Source organism: Salmo salar, chromosome ssa28 (assembly GCF_905237065.1).
Source record: "Salmo salar chromosome ssa28, Ssal_v3.1, whole genome shotgun sequence".
In the NCBI taxonomy this organism is placed as follows: Eukaryota; Metazoa; Chordata; class Actinopteri; order Salmoniformes; family Salmonidae; genus Salmo; species Salmo salar.
Genome location: NC_059469.1, coordinates 23807153 through 23832500, shown reverse-complemented (window position 1 = coordinate 23832500; position 25348 = coordinate 23807153). Strand labels below are relative to the sequence as shown.

The 25348-nt window shown below is 42.1% G+C and overlaps 1 protein-coding gene across 30 annotated transcripts in view; it reads left to right on the top strand.

Moving 5' to 3' along the window:
* LOC106589744 (neurexin-1a) overlaps positions 1 to 25348 on the top strand; it is a 517818-nt gene that overhangs the window by 408914 nt on the left and 83556 nt on the right. For 19 of the 30 annotated variants that reach the window (XM_045709964.1, XM_045709965.1, XM_014180038.2 and 16 more), the window contains 3 exons: positions 2252 to 2423; positions 19315 to 19404; positions 20974 to 21296. In XM_045709964.1, the coding sequence (XP_045565920.1) occupies positions 2252 to 2423; positions 19315 to 19404; positions 20974 to 21296 (585 nt within the window). The remainder of the gene's footprint in view (positions 1 to 2251; positions 2424 to 19314; positions 19405 to 20973; positions 21297 to 25348) is intronic. The other 11 variants (XM_045709962.1, XM_045709961.1, XM_045709966.1 and 8 more) reach the window with 1 other exon arrangement.

The window sequence follows — 25348 nt, the reverse complement described above, 5'->3', positions numbered from 1 at the left end:
TCTGTGATCTTGGAACACACACACACACACACACACACACACACACACACACACACACACACACACACACACACACACGCACGCACATGCACACTCAAACACACACACACGCTGTGATCCTGGAGAGGCCACAGGGGGTCTATTCCCCTCCTGGAGAGGATTACTCTTCTCCAGGAGCACCACTCCTCTCCTCCACGCCCTCCAGATCATCCTTCCATCTCACTCATGCCTCCATCCCATCATCCTCGCCTTCATACATGGAGTAGGGGTCAGGCTTCAGATCGTGTTCTTTAATATTCAGTTTAAAACTAAATTCTGTGATTTGAAAAACGGCAAAACAGGGTCCCGGCCACTTGTTTTGGTGTATAGCAGATGGTACATATCAATAATTGAAGTAACCATTAAACAGCTTCCCAGACTATAGCTTTAAAGTGGGATTTATTATCAACATATTAACTGCAGAGTTTTCTTTCCTTTTTTTGTCTGTTTCAAAACAAGAGCTGTGGGGGGAGTGAGGGAATGTATTACTGTAGCGTAGCTTTAATGGTATCAGTTGATACGATCTTGTGTTAGCGCTTGGCTTCCTTTGAAATTACATTTATAAACCAGAGGAACGTCCTAGTTTCCGTAATCTGGTGTGACACACTACAAATGTTTTTAATTGGGGTAGCTAGAAGTAGCTTTTGGCTGTGGGATGTGCTCACTACTTACTCTGTGTTAGAGGGAGGTGGCAGAGAGAGAGAAGGAGGGAGGGATAGACAGAGAGAGCGAAGGAGAGATAGATGGGCTGAGAAAGATAGAGAGAGAGAGGCTATGCTGACTGGATAATCTCATGCAGTATACTGCTATACTGCACTGTAGGGTTGATCCTCCAACCAACTGCTCCCTACATACAGTACCAGCTCAGAAAGAGAGATGGAGAGGGGGAGTGAGAAAGATAACTTTTACTTTACTGAGCCATTTACTTTATGTTTGTATTCTTATCTTTTATTATTTCTAATTGTTGTTGCATTGACCCTGCATTTCATTGGACGGTGTATACCATGTGTATCCTGTACATATGACAAATAATAAGACATGAACTTGAGAGAGAGACTGCCTGACCTGTGTAGGGGACATGGAACAGACAGACATTAGTGAACATATTTTTTTAATTATTTGATCATTAAATTCCTGTTTGATGTGAAACGCTGATTGAATCAGTACCATTTTGCGATTTACTCAGGATCTGAATGCCACATACAATCTGCCCTGAAATTAGATTCTCACCTTCTCATTGGATTCTAAAGCACTGGTTAAACAGATAAGGAGCGTTTTAAACTGTGCTTTGGGGCCCACAGCAATACACAGATGGTCTCTCTCATTATCCCAAAGGCAAAGTACTAATGTTGATATGAAAAGAGTAGGTGGAAGAATTGTCAGTAAAAAAAAATTCTGAGTGTCATTGAATCTTGTCGCTCATTAAATAACAGAGGTGGTTTAGTAAAAAATACACACCATGGACAACTTAGTTTATTATACATATTTATTTATTTATTTTATTTAACCTTTATTTAACTAGGCAAGTCGGTAAAGAACAAATTCTTATATTACAATGACGGCCCACCCCAGCCAAACCCTCCCCTAACCCGGACGACGCTAGACCAGTTGTGCACCGCCCTATGAGACCCCAGGTCACGGCCGGTTGTGATACAGCCCAGGATCAAACCAGGGTCTGTAGTGACACCTCTAGCACTGAGATGCAGTGCCTTAGACCGCTGCGTCACTCGGGAGCCTTAAAACATAGACTTTTGGGGAAAACATTGCTCACCCTACTGAATTAACTTGCATTATCTAGTCAATATGTAGCCTACTCATATTTGTATTGTTTGGTTGGAACCTGATTTCAGTGGCTAAACAGAAATACATATTGATTGTGGACGTTGTTGTATCACTTGATTAGAACTGATAACTACATTTATATTGACAAGGAAATGGAGTCAGGCTGCATTATTTTGAGATGTACTTCTTTGTAAAGACTTAGATTTGATTAGATTACTATATCCTTTCATTATGTAAACTTAATCAGATGGTATCTAAGGTTGAGTGGCACCGCCTAAATGTGGTCAGCATCATCATCACTACACAAACACACTGACTCTTACACCTTGCTATTCTTTATGAAGCAACCAAACACCTGCTTTGGAATATACAAAATACTCTTCCTTCTCATCTCTAAACTTTCTCTGCTCTTTCTTCTTTGTCTCAACAGGAAAAAGGAAACATTGCAGTTATATTTAATGTTGGAACGGACGACATAAATATCGAGGAGACAGCAAAGTTTGTAAATGATGGAAAGTACCATATAGTGAAGTTTACGCGGAGTGGCGGTAACGCCACACTACAGGTGGATGACCTACCTGTCATAGAGCGCTATCCCACAGGTAAGACACCCACGCCTTATTACCTATCTAGCATCTTCTCTGCTCACAGTGATCTCTACCATAGTCTGAATGTACCTGTACTTGAAATGACCAAGAAGGCAAAGTGTTGTCAGGAAAGGTTGATGTTGAGGTTAAATATTGGGCTATTTTAAATGGTGTATGAAATTATGTTGTTTTGTTGGTTAGTGTGTCATATATATTACTATATACTTATATATATATATATATATATATATATATATATATATATATATATATATATACTGTGCTTCTTTCTCATGATAATATCATCTGGTTTTCGAGACAGTATCCTTTCAAATGTCAACATGTCAGGAGAACGATGACTGTCTGGTTGAGAAGACTTTAAATGTCAACGCTTGGGGGTCTTGAATTCACAACATTTGAACTGCTAAAAAGGCTTTGACAAAGGCTACAGACGATCCAAGTCAGGTGAATTATTTAACATGTCTCGTTATAGGTGACAGCGTTTGTCATACAGGTTACTGTAACCAGGAAATGAAAATGTTTTGTTACCTATTAACACCTGTAGCTTTCACTGAAGTAAGTCAAGACAGCAAATGTAAATGTCAGGACAAATTCTGGTGAATTCTGGCATATTTAGGCAAATTTTAAATGGTGAAACTATGGCATGGGGTGGCATTTTATTTCCATGACAATTTCCTACTGTCCACTAGGGGCAACACGAATGGGTTCAATCCCAGTGCTAGGCGCTTGTTTTGTATTTTTTTTGTTTTAACCATATTCCAAACCTTAACGCTTACCTTATCCACTTGGAATCAATGCCTAAACTTAACCCTAAATCCTAAATCTCGGAATGAATCAACTTTACCCTAATGCCAAAATGTCTGAATAAATTCCTAATTTCAACCGTCTAGGTTAGTTTCGCTTAAACTTTTGCGCATTTGACTGACAGCTGACATACGCAAAATATACTCTAATTAAAATAGCAACACATTCCATAATCTACAGATGGCACCACAGATGGCCCCACACGCCATAATTAAAAGGGCCAGCCATGACATATCTCTGTTGCTGCAGTTATGGCCAAGTTTCTTTGGAGATTGTGTTGCAAAATGGTCTACTCTAAATAAATGTAACAGTAAAGTGAATCCAGAGGATATTTGTTCTTAAGATCCCATTAATTGACATAACGATTGAAATATTGGAACGGCAATGTCACTTCCTGTGATATCAGTTCCTCTAAGGATTAATGTCTATCCTCTGGACAAACATCATGAAGGGAGACTCAATGATCATCAATGTTTGCCTGCAACGGCAAACATTTTCACTGTATTCTTATAATATAAGATGTATAAGATATAATATTAACATATTACCCACTCTCTGCCATGACAGTTCTCATTCAAAGAGCCTTTGGGGGAGGGGACTAATTTATAGGGGCAGGGTCTAAGACAAGGGAAGGGGCTTGAGTAATGGGGAAGGAGCTTGCCTGCGTTTCAAACATATAAAAGACACACCCTCCTCCACTTTCCCTCGCCTTATGCCCTTGGGGGAATCCCCGCGGCCATCTTTGCCATAGATCCAATCAATTAGCCAAGCAAGGGAAGTTGGCAACGTAAGCCCCTCAGCCCTCCTCAGCCCTCTGAGTTTGTGAGTGTACAATTCTGTTCACTCCGGGGCCTGAAACGCCCCATAATTCAATTCACAATGATTGTACATCCACTAAAAAAAGTCAGCCAAAACTTAAAACCAACATCAATATGGAGAACTGAACATACAAGTGTAATTAAAAATTAATGTAAATAAGTTTGAAATTGTGCTACTAATGCACATGACGGCACAAACACGTATCATAAAAGTAATAATGTTTTTGTTTGGTTAGCTTTTGGAAACGTTTGCTAGTGCATACAAATTTCCTTGACATCACACTTATGCATTGTAATTTTCGATTGGGACGAATTTCTGGGAAATGCAAGCGTCAACTCATCGTACGTCATGATGCGTCATCAGAAGTGTCCACTTAATTTGAGGGTTGAGCGGAGAGGGTGTGTCTTTCACGTGTTTGGAATGCAGCCCTTGCCTTGTATAGGGCTGCAACAGGCCGCGTCCCTGAACGGGGTGAACCGTTCATACAAAATATTACAAATCATTTGAAAAAAAACTGTGGTATATGAAAAAACGTCAGGGGTACAACACTGTGGCTGCGGTCCAAACACTTAAAAGACACACCCTATCCCCTCAGCCCTCAAATGAAGTGGACACTTCTGATGACGTATAATGACGTCTGACGAGTATACACTTGCAGGGCAAGGGCCGAGGGAGGAAGGAATGATTTTTAAATGGACCACCCTTGGCCGGAAATTCGTCACTCATTCATCTCGCGATGATTGTGTTTTCAGCCACCGGTAGCTTGTGGGTGCTTTATATGTGCTACAGTCAATTATGAGTGCATGTCTACTTATATTAAATATATAATTATTAATATACACCTACTGAAAGGGTCCTGTGTGTAGCTGGTGTAGAGAGTCAGGCGCAGGACAGCAGATATGAGTAGAACAACACCAGGTCTGTAAGGGTCCTGTGTGTAGCTGGTGTAGAGAGTCAGGCGCAGGACAGCAGATATGAGTAGAACAACACCAGGTCTGTAAGGGTCCTGTGTGTAGCTGTGGTGAAACACAGGTCTGTAAGGTCCTGTGTGTAGCTGGTGTAGAGAGTCAGGCGCAGGACAGCAGATATGAGTAGAACAACACCAGGTCTGTAAGGGTCCTGTGTGTAGCTGGTGTAGAGAGTCAGGCGCAGGACAGCAGATATGAGTAGAACAACACCAGGTCTGTAAAGGTCCTGTGTGTAGCTGGTGTAGAGAGTCAGGCGCAGGACAGCAGATATGAGTAATCAACGTACTTTACTCAAAAATACAAATATACAAAGTAACATCACGAGCCCACAAAGACGGACCGAATTACAATAAACAATCACTCACAAACACAACATCGGGAACAGAGGGTTAAGTAATAAACAAGTAATTGGTTGAGTGAAGCCAGGTGTGTAAGACAAAGACAGAACAAATGGAAAATGAAAAGTGGATCGGCGGTGGCTAGAAAGCCGGTGACATCGACCACCGAACGCCGCCCGCACAAGGAGAAGGACCGACTTCGGCGGAAGTCGTGACACCTACTGTATGATAGCTAGCAAATGAATTAACTTCTGAAGAAGGAAACAGTTTTATTTCTACAATTTCCAAAAGATAACCAAACAAAAACATATTTACTTTTTACAAGACGTGTTTGTGTCGTCATGTGCATTAGTAACACAATTTCTAACTTATTTGCATTCATTTTTACTTACACTTGTATGTTGACTTCTCCATTGATGTTGTTTTTAAGTTTTTGCTGACTTTTCTTAGCGGATGTACAATAGTTGCAAATTGAATGATGGGGAGTTTCAGGCCCCCGGAGTGAACATAATTGTACACTCGCAAACTCGACTAAAAATGAGGGCTGAGGCGCTTATGTTGCTAACTTCCCTTGCTTGGCTAATCATTTGGACCACACTCCTAGACGCCGACGGGGATCCCACAAGGGCATAAGGCGAGGGTAAGTGGACCAGGGTGTGTCTATTATGAGTTTGAACCGCAGCCTATGTACATCCCATTAAGCATTGCCGTCTGCATAGTCCAATCACAGAGCAGATACAAGTCACATGGTCTGTTAGCAAACACATGATGTCGCTCGATAGCTGCTATATTGTCCAGTTACAAAGCAGATACAAGTCACGTGAGGAACCAATATACACAGGCAGTTATGAAAGCAAAGGCTAGCTTTTTCAAACAGACATTTGCATCCTGTAGAATAAACTCCCAAATGTTCTGGGACACTGTAAAGTCCATGGAGAATAAGAGCACCTCCTCCAAGCTGCCCACTGCACTGAGGCTAGGAAACACTGTCACCACCGATAAATCTACGATAATCAACAATTTCAATAAGCATTTATCTTTGGCTGGCCATGCTTTCCACCTGGCTACCCCTACCCCGGTCAACAGCTCTGCACTCCCCACAGCAACTTGCCCAAGCCTCCACATTTCTCCTTCAACCCAAATCCAGATAGCTGATGTCCTGAAAGAGCTGCAAAATCTGGACCCCTACAAATCAGCCAGGCTAGACAATCTGGACCCTCTCTTTCTAAAATGATCCGCCACAATTGTTGCAACCCCTATTACTAGCCTGTTCAACCTCTTTCGTATCGTCTGAGATCCCTAAAGATTGGAAAGCTGCTGCAGTCATCCCCCTCTTCAAAGGTGTAGACACTCTAGACCCAAACTGTTACAGACCTATATCTATCCTACCCTGCCTTTCTAAAGTCTTTGAAAGCCAAGTTAACAAACAGATCACCGATCATTTCGAATCCCACAGTACCTTCGTCGCTATGCAATCTGGTTTCCGAGCTGGTCATGGGTGCACCTCAGCCACGCTCAAGGTCCTAAACGATATCATAACCGAGCTTCCGGCGACAGTTCCAGTCCAGAGCTTCCGGCTACAGTTTCCAGTCCAGAGCTTCCGGGCAACATTTCACAGTCCAGAGCTTCTGACGATGGTCCCAAGTCCAGAGCTTCCGGCGACAGGTTCCAGTCCAGAGACGGTCCACAGTCCAGAACCTCCAGAGATGGTTCACAGTCCGGAACCTCCAGAGACGGTCCATGGTCCAGAACCTCCAGAGACGGTCCACAGTCCGGAACCTTCTGAGACGGTCCACAGTCCGGAACCTCCTGAGACGGTCCACAGTCCGGAACCTCCTGAGACGTCCACAGTCCGGAACCTCCTGCGATGGTCCACAGTCCGGAACCTCCTGCGACGGTCCACAGTCCGGAGCCTCCTGCGACGGTCCACAGTACGGAGCCTCCTGCGACGGTCCACAGGCTGGAGCCCTCCTCTGCACCGGTCCACAGGCCGGAGCCCTCCTCTGCGCCGATGCCCAGTCCAGGCATGGTGTCCAGTCCCGCTCCAAGGCCAGAGCCTTCCTCTGTGCCGGTGCCCAGTCCAGGCACGGCGGCCAACTCAGCTCCATGGCTGGAGCCACGAGCGGAGTGGGTACTTCGCCCCGCACCGGAGCCGCCACCGACGCTAGATGCCCACCCAGACCCTCCCCTATAGAGTCAGGTTTTGCGGCCTGAGTCCGCACCTTTGGGGGGGGGGGTACTGTTACGCCCTGACCATAGAGAGCCTTTTATTCTCTATGTTGGTTAGGTCAGGGTGTGAACAAGGTGGGTTATCTAGGTTGTTTTTTCTATGTTGGCCTGGTATGGTTCCCAATCAGAGGCAGCTGTTTATCGTTGTCTCTGATTGGGGATCATATTTAGGCAGCCATTTCCCCACTGTGTTTTGTGAGATCTTATTTTGAGTAAGTGCATGTAGCATCTCTGTCGTCACGGTTTGTTGTTTGTTTCTTTTGGTTGTTTGTAAAGTTTCACGAAAGAAATATGTGGAACTCAGAGTACGCTGTGCCTTGGTCCGTCTCTCCACACAACATCAACATACAAATTCTTTTACAATCTCGGTATAAAATAGGACATCTACGTTGGCACAGTAATATCGCCAGCACTAATATATCGCTAATATATCACAAATATTTGAAATCACCACGGGTTTTGAGGATTAAGAATGCACTTCTGGAATTCCTCGTAGCAGTCCTATGTGAGGAGCCATAGGGGAGGGGCATAGCTCATAGGATCAGGATTGCCTGAGTCTAACTCAACCATCTTGGCATGAGTACAAACCAGAGACGATTTCAACCTGTCTCTTCCACCTCTCCTTCTTCTGTATTGTTCGTTGACCTTTTCAGGCGGCCCAGTGCTTTCACCCACACTAAAGAGGGTTTTTATGGCTGGGGACAGATTCGCTCGTCAGTCGCCGCCTCAGGTAGATGGGGGGAAAATTAATGTCTTGTGACGTGCAGTGAACATGGAGGAACACAGAATACACTGTAGGGTTAATAGACTGACTGTCTTTATGGTTTCTATAAGATCTTAGCTGTGCAATAGAGAGACTCACTGTTCCACAGACACATAGATGGACGGGCACACAGACAGACAGGCACACAGACAGACAGAAACACAGACAGACAGGCACTCAGACGGACAGGCACACAGACGGACAGGCACACAGACGGACAGGCACACAGACGGACAGGCACACAGATAGACAGGCACACAGATAGACAGGCACACAGACAGACAGGCACACAGACAGACAGGCACACAGACAGACGGACAGGCACACAGCCGGATAGACACACAGACGGACAGGCACACAGATGGACAGGCACACAGACAGACAGAAAGACTTTACCACCACAAAGCGAAGCTGGCACTAAGACCGCTCTCAGCCAACTCTATAAGGTCATAAGCAAAGAAGAAAATGCTCACCCAGAAGCGGCGCTCCTAGTGGCCGGGGACTTTAATGCAGGCAAACTTAAATCAGTTTTACCACATTTTTACCAGCATGTCACATGTGCAACAAGGGAAAGAAAATCCTAGACCACCTTTACTCCACACACAGAGATGCATACAAAGCTCTCCCCCGCCCTCCATTTCGCAAATCTGACTATAATTCTATCCTCCTGATTCCTGCTTACATGCAAAAACTAAAGCAGGAAGTACCAGTGACTCGCTCAATATGGAAGTGATCAGATGACGCGGATGCTACACTACAGGACTGTTTTGTTAGCACAGACTGGAATATGTTCCGGGATTCGTCCAATCGCATTGAGGAATACACCACCTCAGTCATCGGCTTCATCAATCAGTGCATCGATGACGTCGTCCCCACAGTGACTGTATGTACATATCCCAACCAGACGCCATGGATTACAGGCAACATCTGCATCGAGCTAAAGGCTAGAGCTGCCGCTTTCAAGGAGCGGGAGACTAATCCAGACGCTTATAAGAAATCCCGCTATGCCCTCAGACGAACCATCAAACAAGCAAAGCGTCAATACAGGATTAAGATGAAATCCTACTACACCGGCTCTGACGCTTGTCAGATATGGCAGGGCTTGAAAACTATTACGGACTACAAAGGGAAACCCAGACGCGAGCTGCCCAGTGACGCGAGCCTACCAGACGAGCTAAATGCCATTTATGCTCGCTTCGAGGCAAGCAACACTGAAGCATGCACAAGAGCACCAGCTGTTCTGGATGACTGTGTGATAACGCTCTCGGTAGCCTTGTGAACCAAACCTTTAAACAGGTCAACATTCACAAAGCCGCTGGGCGAGACGGATTACCAGGATGTGTACTCAAAGCATCTGTCAAGTGTCTTCACTGACATTTTCATCCTCTCCCTGACCAAGTCTGTAATACCTATATGTTTCAAGCAGACCACCATAGTCCCTGTGCCCAAGAGAGCGAAGGTAACCTGCCTAAATGATTACCGCCCCGTGGCACTCACGTCGGTAGCCATGAAGTGCTTTGAAAGGATGGTCATGGCTCACATCAACAGCATCCTACTGGACACCCTAGACCCACTCCAATTCGCATACCGCACCAACAGATCGACAGATGACACAATCTCAATTGCACTCCACACTGCCCTTTCTCACCTGGACAAAAGGAACATCTATGTGAGAATGCTGTTCATTGACTACAGCTCAGCCTTCAACACCATAGTGCCCACGAAGCGCATTACTAAGCTAAGGACTCTGGGACTAAACACCTCCCTCTGCAACTGGATCCTGCACTTGCTGACGGTCCGCCCCCAGGTGGTAAGAGTAGGCAACAACACATCTGCCACGCTGATCCTCAAAATGGGGGCCCCTCAGGGGTGCGTGCTCACTTCCCTCCTGTACTCCCTGTTCACTCATGACTGCACGGCCAGGCACAACTCCAACACCATCATTATAGACTGTTTTCTCTGCTACCGCACGGCAAGGGGTACTGGAGTGCCAAGTCTTGGACCAAAAGGCTCCTCAACAGCTTTTACCCCCAAGCCATTAGACTGCTGAACAATTCATAAAAATCGCCACCGGAAAATGTACATTGACCCCCACCCCTCTTTTACTACTCGCTGTTTGTTTGTTACCTGTGCATAGTCACTTCGCCCCCACCTACATGTACAGATTACTTCAACTAGCCTGTACCCCTGCACACTGACTCGGTACCGGTGCCCCCTGTATATAGCCTTGTTATTGTTATTCTTATTGTGTTACTTTTTATTATTACTTTTTATTTTAGTCTACTTGGTAAATATTTTCTTCTTTTTGAATTGCACCGTTGGTTACGGGCTTGGAAGTAAGCATTTCACGTTAAAGTCTACACTTGTTGTATTCAGCGCATGTGGCAAATAAAGTTAGATTTGATTTGAAACACATAGACTGTCAGAAACACACACACACACACATACATACTGTATGTACACGTGCACACAAAGACGCATACCCCCCCCCCACACACACACACACATTAATACTGTAAGTCTTTAGGATATTTAGGATATTTGAACACTTTTTACTACTTTGGTTACTCTCTGAGACAGCCCCTTTGTGGCTTTAGCCCAAAAAACTTAAATACTCAAAAAGATTCTGAAGATTCATCGTTGCACAGAACTACTTCTAGAAGGAAGTGGATTCATTTAGTTGAAGTTTGGTTAGTGCTCTAATGAGTTCAGAGTCACAGGTTTTCATTTGGTGTAATGAAAAGAGTATTTATAATCATTCACTAACCAACAATATTTCTCAACGGCAGACTAAACTCGCAGAGGGAAAATAGAGAAATAATTGTATTCAATAACTCCTCCGGAATGTCGTTGAGTCAAGAGTCTAGAATGAATTGGCTGTCTAAATCTGCAATCGGACTGAAGCCCATATTTTACAAAGAAAATATATTCTTTATTATCTAAATAAGGACACAATTGTTAAGGGTCCATATCAGTGAAGTCTAAATTAAATACTTGTCAGCTAAACATTCACATTGAGTTATAATATTTTGTTTTATTTCCTAACCAATATATTGGAATGACCTTCATTATCAAACATGCAATTAAATAACATGTAAACCACTTGCTACTTTGAAATGATTCAACATAATGTGTGTGGCTACAGCTTATTTCCAATTGAAATGGTTTCTTTAGCCATTGTCAATAAGTACACATAAGTGCATGGTGAATGCAGACACAGACACATCTTACTGAGAAGCTTTGGTTGGTATTTTATGGAGTTCATTTAGACTAGACACATATTATGCACACACAAACTTGATTGACATTTCCTCCATCTCCAAAACTAAATGGGCAGTCCTGTTTATTTCCTTTTATCATTTTAACTTGACATGGACTTCAGTAAAAGGCCATGAAATTAATGTAACTTTCCGAATAAAGTTTTTAAAAGTCATTGCAATAAAAAAAATATATATTTCTTAAGTGAGCTTAATTTGATTTTGTGCCACTTTACCATAGTCAGCACTATGATACCACTGATAAAACACCCGAATGAATTTAAATGTAACTAAAAATTACTGAGGGAGGGGAGTGGGAGAGAGATAAGAAGAACTGTGTCTAGTAATTACATATCCTTGTATTTCATATCTAGCAGAAAATATGCTTAACATATGATGGTGATATATTATTATAAACCTACAGTCTTAACAAAGACTGGCCTACTGGTGTCACTCATTGTAATTCTGGCTTTGTTGGACATCTTTGACTTTACAGAGCACATCTTTGATAAAGCAAGTCATTATATAAAATAACATCAAACATGGATATGCAGTCCAATATTATGTTACTACAGTAGTTTTGAATTTCCAAACAAGATCTAATCAACAGACACATAATCAAATGATATATTTTTTCAGTAGGGGATGAGAGGGAATGTCTCATTTGATTCTGATTCATTATTGACATTTCTTACCAGATTCAAGTCCTAACTAGTTAACTACCAGTAAAATATAAAAAAGGCTAGTTCAATGCAAATAGGCTAGTTCAATGCAAACACCCTACAGTAAATGATGCCCTGTGTGAGTATTATCTCTGCTTACATGCCATCCTATAAAACCAGTCTAATTACTTCTAATCACAATTACTGTACAGCATCCCCCTCCCTTTTCCCCTGCCCTCCCCAGTTAACTATCCCTAATACTGTATTTCTCCCAGCTCCTCTATGTTTTGATGAGCCTCTATCAATGCCTCTGTCAGTCTGGCAATAGGCAATTGGGTACCATTTGGGATGCAGACTGTCACAGACCGAGGCAGAACTACAGGCATCAGGGTAATGGCTGCCCCCAGCCACTGGCCACTGGCAGGTTCCAGAGTGACATCATAATAAGAACAGACGCTGAGGATATGGAATGATGACAAAAAAGAAAGAGAGAGAGAGAGAGAGGCAGAGAGAAAAAAAGATGGGAAGATAGAGAAATAGAGAGAAAGATACGGGGAGATACATATATATAGAGAGAGAGCGAGAGAGAGAGAGAGAGAGAGAGAGAGAGAGAGAGAGAGAGAGGAAAAAGATTAAAAGGGTGGAGGGATGGAGGGGATCACCATTGTGAAAAGCAGGGGGGAATAATTGCACCACAAGTGCCTTCCCTGGTATAATCTCATTAAAAGGTCACATCATACCCATTTATTGAGGCATTAGAATGTCCTTAGCCCAATTATCAGAGGCTCTGTGTGTATTCCAAATGACACCCTATTTTCTAAATAGTGCACTTCTTTTGACCAGAGCCCTATGGGTTTCCCTATTGGCCCTGGTCAAAAGTAGTGCACTATAAAGGGGAATAGGGTGTCATTTGGGATGTAGATGCAGACTCAAAATAACCCATCCATTTGTCTTAGATACCCAGTTCTCTTTCCTTTCTATCGTTCTTTTTCCTTCTTCCCCTTTCGTTCCCTCTTTATGTGGAGTACAAAAGAGCTGGACAGGCAGCCTCAGAAATCAGACCCTCTTCCTTATCCAGAGTCTGGGCCATGAAAGTCATACCATAACAATGGTGCTGTCAAGCCCAGAGGGTACTGTAGCAGGGTAGCAGACACACACACACACACACACACACACACACACACACACACACACACACACACACACACACACACACACACACACACACACACACACACACACACACACACACACACACACACACACACACACACACACACACACCATATTCTGTCTGCGTGAGGCCCAGAGGGTACAGTAGCAGGGTAGTAAACTACTTTGTTGGAGGGAACAGCTAATGCTAAAAGCCTGTCTACCACACAGCACACAAAGAGAATGGACTAGGGAGCCCTGGCCTTATTCTTCTACTGTTATCAGAGCATGATGCACTTACAAAGCTCCCTTGCTCTCTTTAACTCCTCTCTCTCTTCCCCTCTCACTCACTCTCTCTATCCTACCCTCCCTCCTCTTTTGATCTTGATCCCTTCTTCCCTCTATCTCTCTCATTACTGCTCACTCTTTGTCTCTTTCTCTCCCCCTCTCCTTCTCTTCATCTCTTTCTCATATTCCCCCTCTCTCTTTCTCTTCTCCCTCTCCGTCCCTTCTCCTCTCAGGGTCAGACCCGGAAGGCGAAGGTTTGATTTGTTTCTGCTCTTTTAGCCATGGCTGCAGGAGCAGTAATGAATCAGAAGTAGTGAACAATCAGTAATGACACGCAACGCCATCCACGGGGCAGGCAGTCGGTTGTATTATTCTGTCTGCGCTGGTTTACAAACACACACACAGAGTATTCTGTCTCTGTGAGCTCCAGTTCAGTCTAGTGTGCAACCAATCAGACCATTGGTGAGTCCAAATAAAAAGCTACAAAACAATAAACCGTGCACTGGCGCTTTCTTATGCCCAAGTCGCTTATATATATAAAAATAAAACGTATTTAATAATATCAGACAAATTCTTCCATCTCCATCTTCTCCTCCTGCTTAATTCTTTCCCAGCCCTCTTTCTAAAGGAACAGTGGAAAAAACCATTTGCATATTTTGTTCATTTAATGTGGAGCAGAGAGCGAGGGGGCGTTGTTCTCAGAGCTTGTAATGACATGAAAGCCAGGTCTTATCTGACCACTTTATTAACACAAAGAAAACAAGAAGCATGGGTGAGCCAGGTCAACTGGGACTGGGGGGACAGGGGGGGCGTCTCAGTCCCAATCACTGCTGTCTGGAGGTGGGAGATAAGGTAGAGGTTTGTCCCTGTCCCACCATTCCCTGGCCCAGATCACCATGTACTCTGTCTAGAACAGAATTAATGGGTATGATGAATGGGTATGGGTGTTGCTGTGTTTAAAACCAGAGCACAGCATCGTTTTGTTAGTAAACAAAAACAAATGTCCCTGAAGTGGAATTGATATCGCTATCACACTTAAATTAATCAGAGTTTTAATACAGAAAGAGAGGATGGAGAGAGTAGTACTATTGTCCATAGTAAGAAAACGATAGCGTCTGATTACCTGCAGTAGCTACATATACAGCATGTGTACTACTCTGTGTGTGTGTGTGTGTGTGTGTGTGTGTGTGTGTGTGTGTGTGTGTGTGTGTGTGTGTGTGTGTGTGTGTGTGTGTGTGTGTGTGTGTGTGTGTGTGTGTGTGTGTGTGTGTGTGTGTGTGTCTTTGTTTGTCTCCTCACCCTCCCAAGCCACTCTCTCTCTCTGGGGTCTTACATAGTGTTTACATGTCTTGCCGATAGCCTAAAAAGGAGACTGTACAATTTTCTCAACCCTATCATTTGAAGAGAGATTACTCTTTTGTCAGAAGATAACTGGGAGGCATAAACCTACAAAAAGAATTTCAGCTTGTCATGAAATAAAGAAAGCAGTAAAAAAGTAATACGAATCCAGAATGAGAGTTGCTCTCTCCCGCAGCGTGCTCTGCTTCGTCCAACACGACCCACATCTTCCCTCCCTCACTCCATTCCTCCTTCTCTCTTCACCCGCCCTCGCTTCCCTGACCACTCTGTATTCCAGGGGTTGAGAAGAACCAGGACTCTTCCTCCTACTGACCACTCCTCTCCTCCATTCCACTCCTCTCCTCTCAGAAAACACAACCTGGACCCTGGTGGGTGACAAACAAAGTAAAAAAGCTGGCCAACCAACCAACCAACAGCCTGGCACTGTCATATAGCTTTGACAGAAGGGATGAAGGCCCATCAATAGCCAAACCCTCCCTCCCGCCAAACTGACTACGTCCCAATAACAATACTACTGTAGTAATCCACAGAATGCATGCCCAATTGCATTATTGCATTGTTGGGTTTTGAGTTTGCAAGAAAGGCATTGCACTGTACTTGTGCATGTGCCATTAAAACTTAAAACTTGAAAAATACATTGCTTCATTCTAAGGGCTCTATTTGAACTAAATTAACACAGTGGTAAATCTCAGAGCAGGTGGTAGCGCTATAGGTTCAGGGGCGTGTCAGAAATAGTTTTGCTATTTTCACTATCACAGTTATCGGCGCACTTGCTGGCATTGGTGTGAAAGGGCTGAATTTTGATGGACAAATAAGTTGTTGGTGTGTCGAGGCTTGTCCACTCACTGGCCAATCAGATCGTGCTCCATGTCTAAATATCTGGTTGCTTCAGATTGTGTATTTACCGTCTTTTATGTATTGCCTGTATTGCCTATTAGTCCATTATAGTTTGTTAAATGGCTTACAGGAACGAAATAACAAAATGTAGACCTATCCCATCTTTGGTAAATAGGTTAACTTGAACCCATTTGCAGTCCACAGTGTTTTAAGTGATTGCATGGCTTCAGAAGCATTCACACTGATATAGGGTCTAGGTCTACTGTAAATTGCATTATGGTTGAGCATTGACATGCCAAACATTGCCATTAAGAAAGATTACGTTCGTTATAGATAAGGCCTATTGTCACAATCGTCGTTGTAATCATACTCAGACCAAAGCGCAGCGTGGAATCGGTTCGACATCTTTTTATTTTCAGAGAACCGAACACAAAAAAACAATAAATGAATCAAATGAAACGTGACGCTACTGCAGTGCTCACAGGCACTCACACATAAACAAGATCCCACAAAAAAACAGTGGGGAAATGGCTGCCTAAATATGATCCCCAATCAGAGACAACGATAAACAGCTGCCTCTGATTGGGAACCATACCAGGCCAACATAGAACTCGACAACCTAGATAGAAACACCCCCCCAGTCACACCCCGACTTAACCAAAATAGAGAATATAAAAGGCTCTCTATGGTCAGGGCGTGACAGCCTTAAAGAATGAATAATTCTAATAAAATTCTAAACAAAACGAAAAAACAACTTGTTTTAAAAAGGCTAAGTCACATTTACAGCCACCATAATTTCTCCGTGTGGGCATATCATTTTAAAACAGCGCAGACTATGGAGGGTTTTACGCACATCAAAGCAGGACCTGCATGACTAAAATATTGTGGGCCTGCCTACAATACATAGATAGATACAAAGGGAATGTCAGCTCACTGTTTTACTCCTCTCAAACTTGATAATTTAATAATGCTTTGTGATTAAGATTATTTTGTTCTTTTTTTTTTACATGATGAAATTGCAAACTAACGTGTGTTTGACACTACCGCCACCTTAATGCCAGCTGAGAATAGAACCCTAAATGGTACAGGTAGAGCCTTGGCTTGTGTGAACCAGAACGGCTCATAGGAGCAGTTCTCCTTTTTCTGTAGTGTGAGGCAGTACACCCCCTAGACAGGACGCCAGTCTATCGCAGGGCCTTACCCACAATCTATCTCCTTAATGCTGAGTGCCAAGCAGAGACAATTTGAGTCCCATCTTTACAGTCATTGGTATGACTCTGCCGGGGATCGAACTCCCAATCTTGGGGTGGACACTCTAACAACAAGACCATTGAGTTGGTCCAAGTGGTACAGTATGCCTGTGTGGATATTGGAACAGAGCCTGTATCTCAGCATCACTGTAGTTTACATCACAGTTGGCCTCTCTTTCTAGCCTGAGGACTCTAAACTCTGCTCTGTCGTTTGGTCTGAGACTGTCATCATTGAAGTCGTTTCTGGTGACGAGGGGCATAAGGGGAGTTGTACAAAACAAAGTCATCAGCGATCTGATAGGCTCTAACCATTAAGAGTATCAAAGCCAACAACACATTTTCAAACCGTTGATTTACCCACATGTGCACTGGCTCTGGCTCAACCCATTGGTTTCTGGACCAATCAGGGTCGGGGAGGTACTCAGATCCAGACTCATTGCGGATAACAATCTAACGTCCGTGGGCGAGACGTAGCGTTTGGCCAGAGCAAGGAGTCTGGGTGGCTAGGCAACACTCATTCACCTCCCTGTCACAAGTTCAGACTGTCAGTAGCTTATTCAGCCAAACACACTGTGAGTAGCCTACTCACCCACCTCACCAGACCTTCCTCCACTCTAAGTGCTCTCACTATGTGCTGTGTAGACAGTTAAGATATGGGGGGTTGATACTTTATCCTTTGTCTGTATGGCCTGATCTGCTAACTCAGAATGACAGACATCTTTCTTACCTTTCACACTCAGACCTTCCTGCAGCTTCCATGTGGGGAATAGGGAAGATAGAGTGTAGGGAGGGGAGAGCAGAGTACACATCCTATACATTTTGACTGTCTACTTGATCTCTTAACTCCAACTGACATGATTAAAATAATCCTTTGCAAGGCCGATCCATCTTGCCATCTCATCCTGTTGAGTCAGACTTAGTTCCTGTGAGATCTGCTTTGTATCTGAGTCACGAGCTCAGAGCGTGACCTCCTTCAACCCCTCCAACCCTGCTACTATCCATCCCAGTCAATGCCCGTCCTCTCTCTCTCTTTCGCTCTCTCTCTCATATCCATCCCTATCCGTATCTCTCTCTGTCTCTCTCTATCTCTCTTCCCATCCCCATCCCTTCTCCAATCACTGATGCTGCTGTTCATTCTTGCTACACACTCCACACCAAATTACTGTTTGTCCCCTAAACCCTTACCTGCTCAAACAGAATTCATGTGGCTGATGTGACAAAACATTGTCAATCTGCCGGAAGATTGGAGCGGGTCTCAATTTTCTCTTTCTGGAAAGGTGATTAGTCTTGAAAAAGTTTGTGTCTCAAATACCACCCTAAACCCTACATACTGCACTACTTTTGACCTGATCAAATGTAGTGCACTATATAGTGAACAGGGTGCTATTTGGTAAACATCCGAAGGGCAGTGCAGAGTTTGGTCTCATTAAACTACTTCATTACATAACTTAGTAATCACCCTGACTTACGGTAGCCGTTGTCAAAGCCTTCACTGCTATTTGAATAGTGTTCCAGTATGTGTGCACCTATTTTAACACCTAAATATGTTGTGTCTTCGATTCTTGAAACGTCTATGTAGATTGCAGATGTTTTTGTTAGCTTATTGTTACCTGGTAATTTGTAAACTTGTTTAAATGGGGATGGAATATGTTTTATATATATATATATATATGTGTGTTTTTATATACTTTGTTTTCTACTCTAAACCATAAACTGTGTGCAAAAGGTTGAATGTTTTTCACAAACGATAAATTCTGAGAATGTATAACTAGCTAAAAAAGTCTGCCAAAAAGAAAGAAAGAAAAGAAAGAAAATGTGTTTTTGGAAATCATTTTGGCAAGACTTATGTTATGAAAATGTTTAAATTTGTGATTTGGTTTTGGCTTCTACAGTAACATAACTTTATTAACCTAGTTGAAACTTCAGCGTGCTAATTCTCAATTAATATAGGAATAATTTGTTGGCTAAAATTAAAATAAAATGATTTGAGTAAGTGAAGTTGGGTCGATGAAATGTTGTAGGTAACTGTTTTTTTTTTTAAACGTCAAAAACATATTTAAAACTTTGTGGCAGTTGTTATAGCTCAATGATTAAGTATTAACATTTAACCTTTGACTTTACAGACTTTAACCACTGAAATGTCTCTTTAAACTTTAAAGGCAACAATGATAACGAACGCCTGGCGATTGCTAGACAGCGAATCCCATATCGACTTGGTCGAGTAGTTGACGAATGGCTACTCGACAAAGGTAAAAACATTGATTAAAACTTCAAATAAAAATAATTTTATCATAACCCAGTAATACTTTTTGTAACCAATAAACCTTAAAAAAATAAATGTTCAGTAAAACTTAAATAAAACTAAATGATTTAAAACAGTTAAATGTAGCTAGCTAGTAACATTGCACACTTTTGCATATAATAATGTATTCTTCTTTTTAGAGATGTCAACTGTTTAATACGTCTGTCAGCTTCAGGTTAAAGGGACTGTAAACATAAATCTAACTATTTCTTGAAGTAATGTCAACACTGTTAAAATGTACATAAATTATTATAACATTGTTGTTATTTGATGTAAATACCTAAATGATCAACTAAAAAAGGTCCAGTTAAATTATCCATTCAGTTGATATTTGTAGTGTTATATTTGATACACATACATGTATGTGGTTGATTTATAATGGATCATACTGATTAAACTGCAATACATTTAAATGATAAATAGAGTGCAATATTAATTGGCATAAAGAAATTGAGTCCCTTTAACAGATTTTGTAAATATGTATAGGGAATGAAGATCAAGGATATGTATCATAAAACGTCAAAGTTTGAGTGCATGCCTTTTTGTATGTTTCTAAAAACCAAGTTGTACCTCCCAACTAGTATGTGCCATGGTTATTTTTCATTTGAATGTTTTCTGGTTCAGTTTTTTCAGTTATTTTACTGTCAGGAATGACTCTTTTGTTACATGCCTCATTTTTCATATCACGTGTAAGTTTTGAGTTGCGTTCACTTCTTGCTAAAAGGCGGTCTTGAGATGATGAAGATGAAAGTAAAAGGAAACATTTTAACATTGGCAAAGCTTTAGAAATGTATGATAATTATCGTAATATAACTCAAAAAGTCTATACATTCCACAACTTTGAATGGTGTTTTTTGGTTCGCATAATGAAACTAAACATTAAATGGTAAAAGTGGTAAGTGTTTTCAAAGGAATTAAAGTATGAAGCTATTCAAAGAGGATAATTGGACACTATAGGATGACACATCTGTCAGGTCTATTTTCTCCACAGACAGTTTCTCATGGACAATCTGTCCCTTTTTTATTTCGTTTACTTATGCAGTAAAAACTCACACTTCCAAGATTGTCTTATTATTTCAAGGAATAAATCAATTGCAGTTTAGTACATTGCTGTGAAGTAATGCGACAAGATTCACATGCCTACCAAGATTAATGTCCCCCCTGCAGTTAAGTTGATTTGATTGTCCTTTTAGCAAAGCTACAGTGCATTAATTTACAACTACTGTAAATGTATTTCTTTATTCTTTCTCCCTTTGTTCCATAGCCATCCCATCATTCAAACCGCAATAAATTACCATGAGAGGTTTGCCTCTAGCAACGGGTAATTTATTGCGACTCATTAGCTGACTGGGCAAATAATCTGTCATTTTTCTTATGCGCGATTATTTTTCATCACTCTTTTATTTTGGATTTCTATTGTGACACAAAGTACAAGTAGGGAATTTGCGGCGGCAGAGTCCGTCCGCGTTCCATGCAACATACATTCTCGTATATATGTAACGTTGTTTTCCCGCAGGTCGGCAGCTCACTATCTTCAACAGCCAGACCACCATACAGATAGGTGGCTGGGACCGGGACAGGAGTCGCCCGTTTCAGGGCCAGCTCTCAGGTCTCTACTATAACGGGCTGAAGGTGTTCAACATGGCCACAGAAGGAGATCGTAACATCCGCATCCAGGGCAGCGTGAGGCTGGTGGGGGAGTCACCCTCGTCCATCACACCACAGTCCAGTGCCAACACAGCCAACCGGTCGGAGACGTCCACATCCATTATGGAGATCACCACGACGACGGCGTCCAGTAGGAGGGTGAAGCAGACGACGCCACGGGAACCTCAACAGGTAGGAGAACTCAGAACTTAATAAAATATATACTTCACTAGTCCATGAGAGAGGGACATTTCTCTTCTTCTTTTATCCAACCCCGATAAACACACACACATCCACACAAACACACATTAGGTTTGAGAGGCTGGAGCAGAGGGCAGCCGCAATGCAGGGCCCAAACCTATTAGTCTCTTCTTCTGTGTATATGTTTTTGTTCTCTGCCTGGTCCCAGATCAGTTTCTGCTGTATAGCCAACTCCTATGTTTGTTCACATGCCAAACTTGGCATGACAATGACCTTAAGAGTTTTCAAGAAAAGCACAAACAAATTTGACTCATTTTGTGGTTAGCCTTCCCTGTAGCTCAGTTGGTAGAGCATGGTGTTTGCAACGCCAGGGTTGTGGGTTCGATTCCCACGGGGGGCCAGCACAGAAAATAAAATAAAAAACATGTATGAAATGTATGCATTCACTACTGTAAGTCGCTCTGGATAAGAGCGTCTGCTAAATGACTAAAATGTAAAAATGTGGTTATCTGCGGCTTACATTATTTTATTTTATTTGATGGAATGTATGTTTCATCATGGCCTCAAGCCTTTTGAAAAGTCTCTGCATGCGTTTGACACACACTGAGTGTACAACCTACTAGAAACACCTTCCTAATATTGAGTTGCACCCCTTTTACCCTCAGAGGTATGCTGGCCCTTTTTGACTCCAATGATTCTCACAGTTGTGTCAAGTTGGCTGGATGTCCTTTTGGTGGTGGACCATTTTTGATACACATGGGAAACTGTTGAGCGTGACAAAACCCAGCAGTGTTGTAGTTCTTGACACAAACCGGTGCGCCCAGGACATACTACCATACCCCGCTCAAACGCACTTAAATATTTTGTCTTGCCCATTCACCCTCTGAATGGCACACACACACAATCCATGTCTCAATTGTCTCAAGACAAAAAAATCCTTCTTTAACTTGTCTCCTCCCCTTCATCTACACTGATTGAAGTGGATTTAACAAATTACATAAATAAGGGATCATAGCATTCACCTGTATTCACCTGGTCAGTCTACAGTGCCTTCCGAAAGTATTTAGTACAAAGATACAGGGATCCTTCCTAACTCAGTTGCCAGAGAGGAAGGAAACCGCTCATTGATTTCACCGAGAGGCCAATGGTGACTTTAAAAGAGTTAGAGTTTAATGGCTGTGATAGGAGAAAACTGAGTATGCATCAACATCATTGTAGTTACTCCACAATACTAACCTAATTGACAGAGTGAAAAGAAGGAAGCTTGTACACAATAAAAATATTCCAAAACATGCATCCTGTTTGCAACAAGGCACTAAAGCAATACTGCAGAAACATTTTGCAAATCAATTACATATTTGTCCTGAATATAAAGTGTTATGTTTGTGGCAAACCCAATACAACACATTAATGATTACTACTCTCCATATTTTCAAGTATAGTGGTGGCTGCATCATGCATGGGTATACTTGTACTTGTTAAGGACGGGGGAGTTTTTCTGGATAAAAAAGAAACAGAATGGAGCTAAGCACAGGCAAAATCCTAGAGAAAACCTGGTTCAGTCTGAAATGTTTAAAGAATAATGGTATGGAAAGCTCTTCGTGGCTTACCCAGAAAGACTCACAGCTGTTATCACTGCCAAAGGTGCTTCTACAAAGTATTGATTCATGGAGTGAATACTGATGTACAATGTCAATACATTTGCAAACATTTCTAAAAACATGTTTTCACTTTGTCATTATGAGTTATTGTGTGTAGATGGGTGAGAAATTGGTTTATTTAATACATTTTGAATTCAGGCTGTAACACAACAAAATGTGCAATAAATCAAGGGGTATGAACATTTTCTGAAGGCACTGTATGTCATGAAAGAGCAGGTGTTCGTAATGTTATGTCCACTCAGTGCACATTACATGCTTACCCAACAACTTACACAATACGGATGTTCTCATAACTGTCCTAATATTATAAGTATTATGAGTTGTGTTATGTGCTCTTAGCTGTTCGATGATGCGTCTGACCTCAATAACAGAGGGTGAATCACGTCTCCAGCAGGGTACCCCATCATCAGCTTAACATACCATCACTGTTTATGCCAATGTATGCTATGACACTGCTAGACATATGCTGCAATCAAATGTGACATATTACATTTAGAAACATGGCAAAGGACACATTGGAATAGAGTGATTTAATAATCTCTCCTTCTGGAGAAACAGAGATATTAAGTATTATATATAATTATATGTAAATTAAAACATGCAGGTACATTTTCATCATATAAATTATTGTTCTGAAAAATGGTTGAAAATGATTAATATCAATAGCTTTAGTAGTTCTTTCAAATAAGATATTTTGCTTGTGGAGTTTAAAAAGAAGTAAGTAAATAAATCTGTGTTTCCCTAAATAGATATTTGCGAAAAATACATAGTTCAACAATTTTAACAATGCTGGTTCTATTGGAAGCTGGATTGCGTGCAGACATGCAGACTAGACTGTATGGCCAGGACTCATTTAGGTCACTGTGTATAGGGGAGGATAGGGGTAAGTTGCTCCTACCTCTCTAAAGTTGATTTTGTGTGTCTCACCAGGGAGAGACAGCACTATGTGGGGTGGCCTCCTCAAGCACTATTGTAGTGAAGAAATACACATGATGCTGCATAGGGCACAGCCCAGGGGGCGTTTTCTGCCTCCATGCTCAAAATAACAAATAAAAGAGATATAAAAAAAAAAGAGGAGAGGCCAATGAAAACTAGGGTAGTTGTCGTTTAAATTGTTGTGCAATTCCGAGGCTATGAAGCGATTGCATGTCTTGGGATAAAAGAGAGTGATTTTGGTGGAGCAGTGAACATTGAATCACTTTCATGCCAAATTGATGGACCAGGGTATGGGCTTAGAGTTCACCCCTTGGGTATATGTGCACTGGGCTTGAAGGAGGTGTCTGGCTAATGCTTGATCAGCCACAGACTAAAAGAGTCAAGGAGTCAGAGGAATGGGGTCTGCCTCACAAACTAGCTGGCTGACCTCCAAAGACATAATAACAAGAGAATGGGCGGTCATTTAAGTCACATCACAACCTTTCAGGATTTTTGCTTCACTCCTCAATTGCCCAGAAGTCGTTTGTGGTAATTGTGAGATAAAACTAGTGGTCATTGTGGGTAATAGCAGAGAGTAAATGTGTCGAGGTAGCTTAAAAAGCAGGAGAAATGAGGAAAGGAACAACAACTGAATGCATTCAACTGAAATGTGTCTTCTGCATTTAACCCAACCCCTCTGAATAGGTTGTATTTCTATGCAAACATAAGAAATGTTATCCTACTACGTTATTTTCTTTGAGTTTCTAAAAGTATTCCGAATACACAGTTTCTTCTGGCCCTTGAAGTATTATCTATATTTATGTATTTTTATTTTTAAATAAACATATTGTCCTTATTGTGAAAAGAGGATCGGTAATGTTGTAGTATTTACTTCCCATGTTCACAGTGGGTTGATACTCAGCTGTGGGGGCTGCTTTCATATTAGATATTATACTGCTGACATGTTCAAAGCGGTGTGTTGGCATAACTAATTAATAATTTATCAAAACGTCCCTTTTGAGGAACAAGCAAGGGCAATACTGTGCAATCAAAACAAATCTAGGAATAAAGAATATTGTAGTCTAGACAACATAATCAATACAGGCACAGTCAAGTTACTTGATCCCGGTGATTGGATATTAGGTAGAGCCCAAGCCTTGACTCCTCTCTCTGATTGGGTATTGGGTGGAACCCGAGCTCGGCTCATTGGCTAATTGTCTCACTGTCCTTCGTGTGTATTTATGCCACAGAGGATAAGGCATTAATGCTGTCCAAAAGCAAATTAGCTTTTCAGGAAGACATTTTGCATTCAAGGCTTTCGAGACTCACATACCCCCACAATAGCAAATGATGGCCCAGTTTCTAGGAAATGCATACAGACAAAATGATTGGGAACCGAAAATAGACACAGCCTCTCTCCATCCCTCCCCATGCCTCCTGAGTCCGTCAGAGTGTTCCAGACCATTT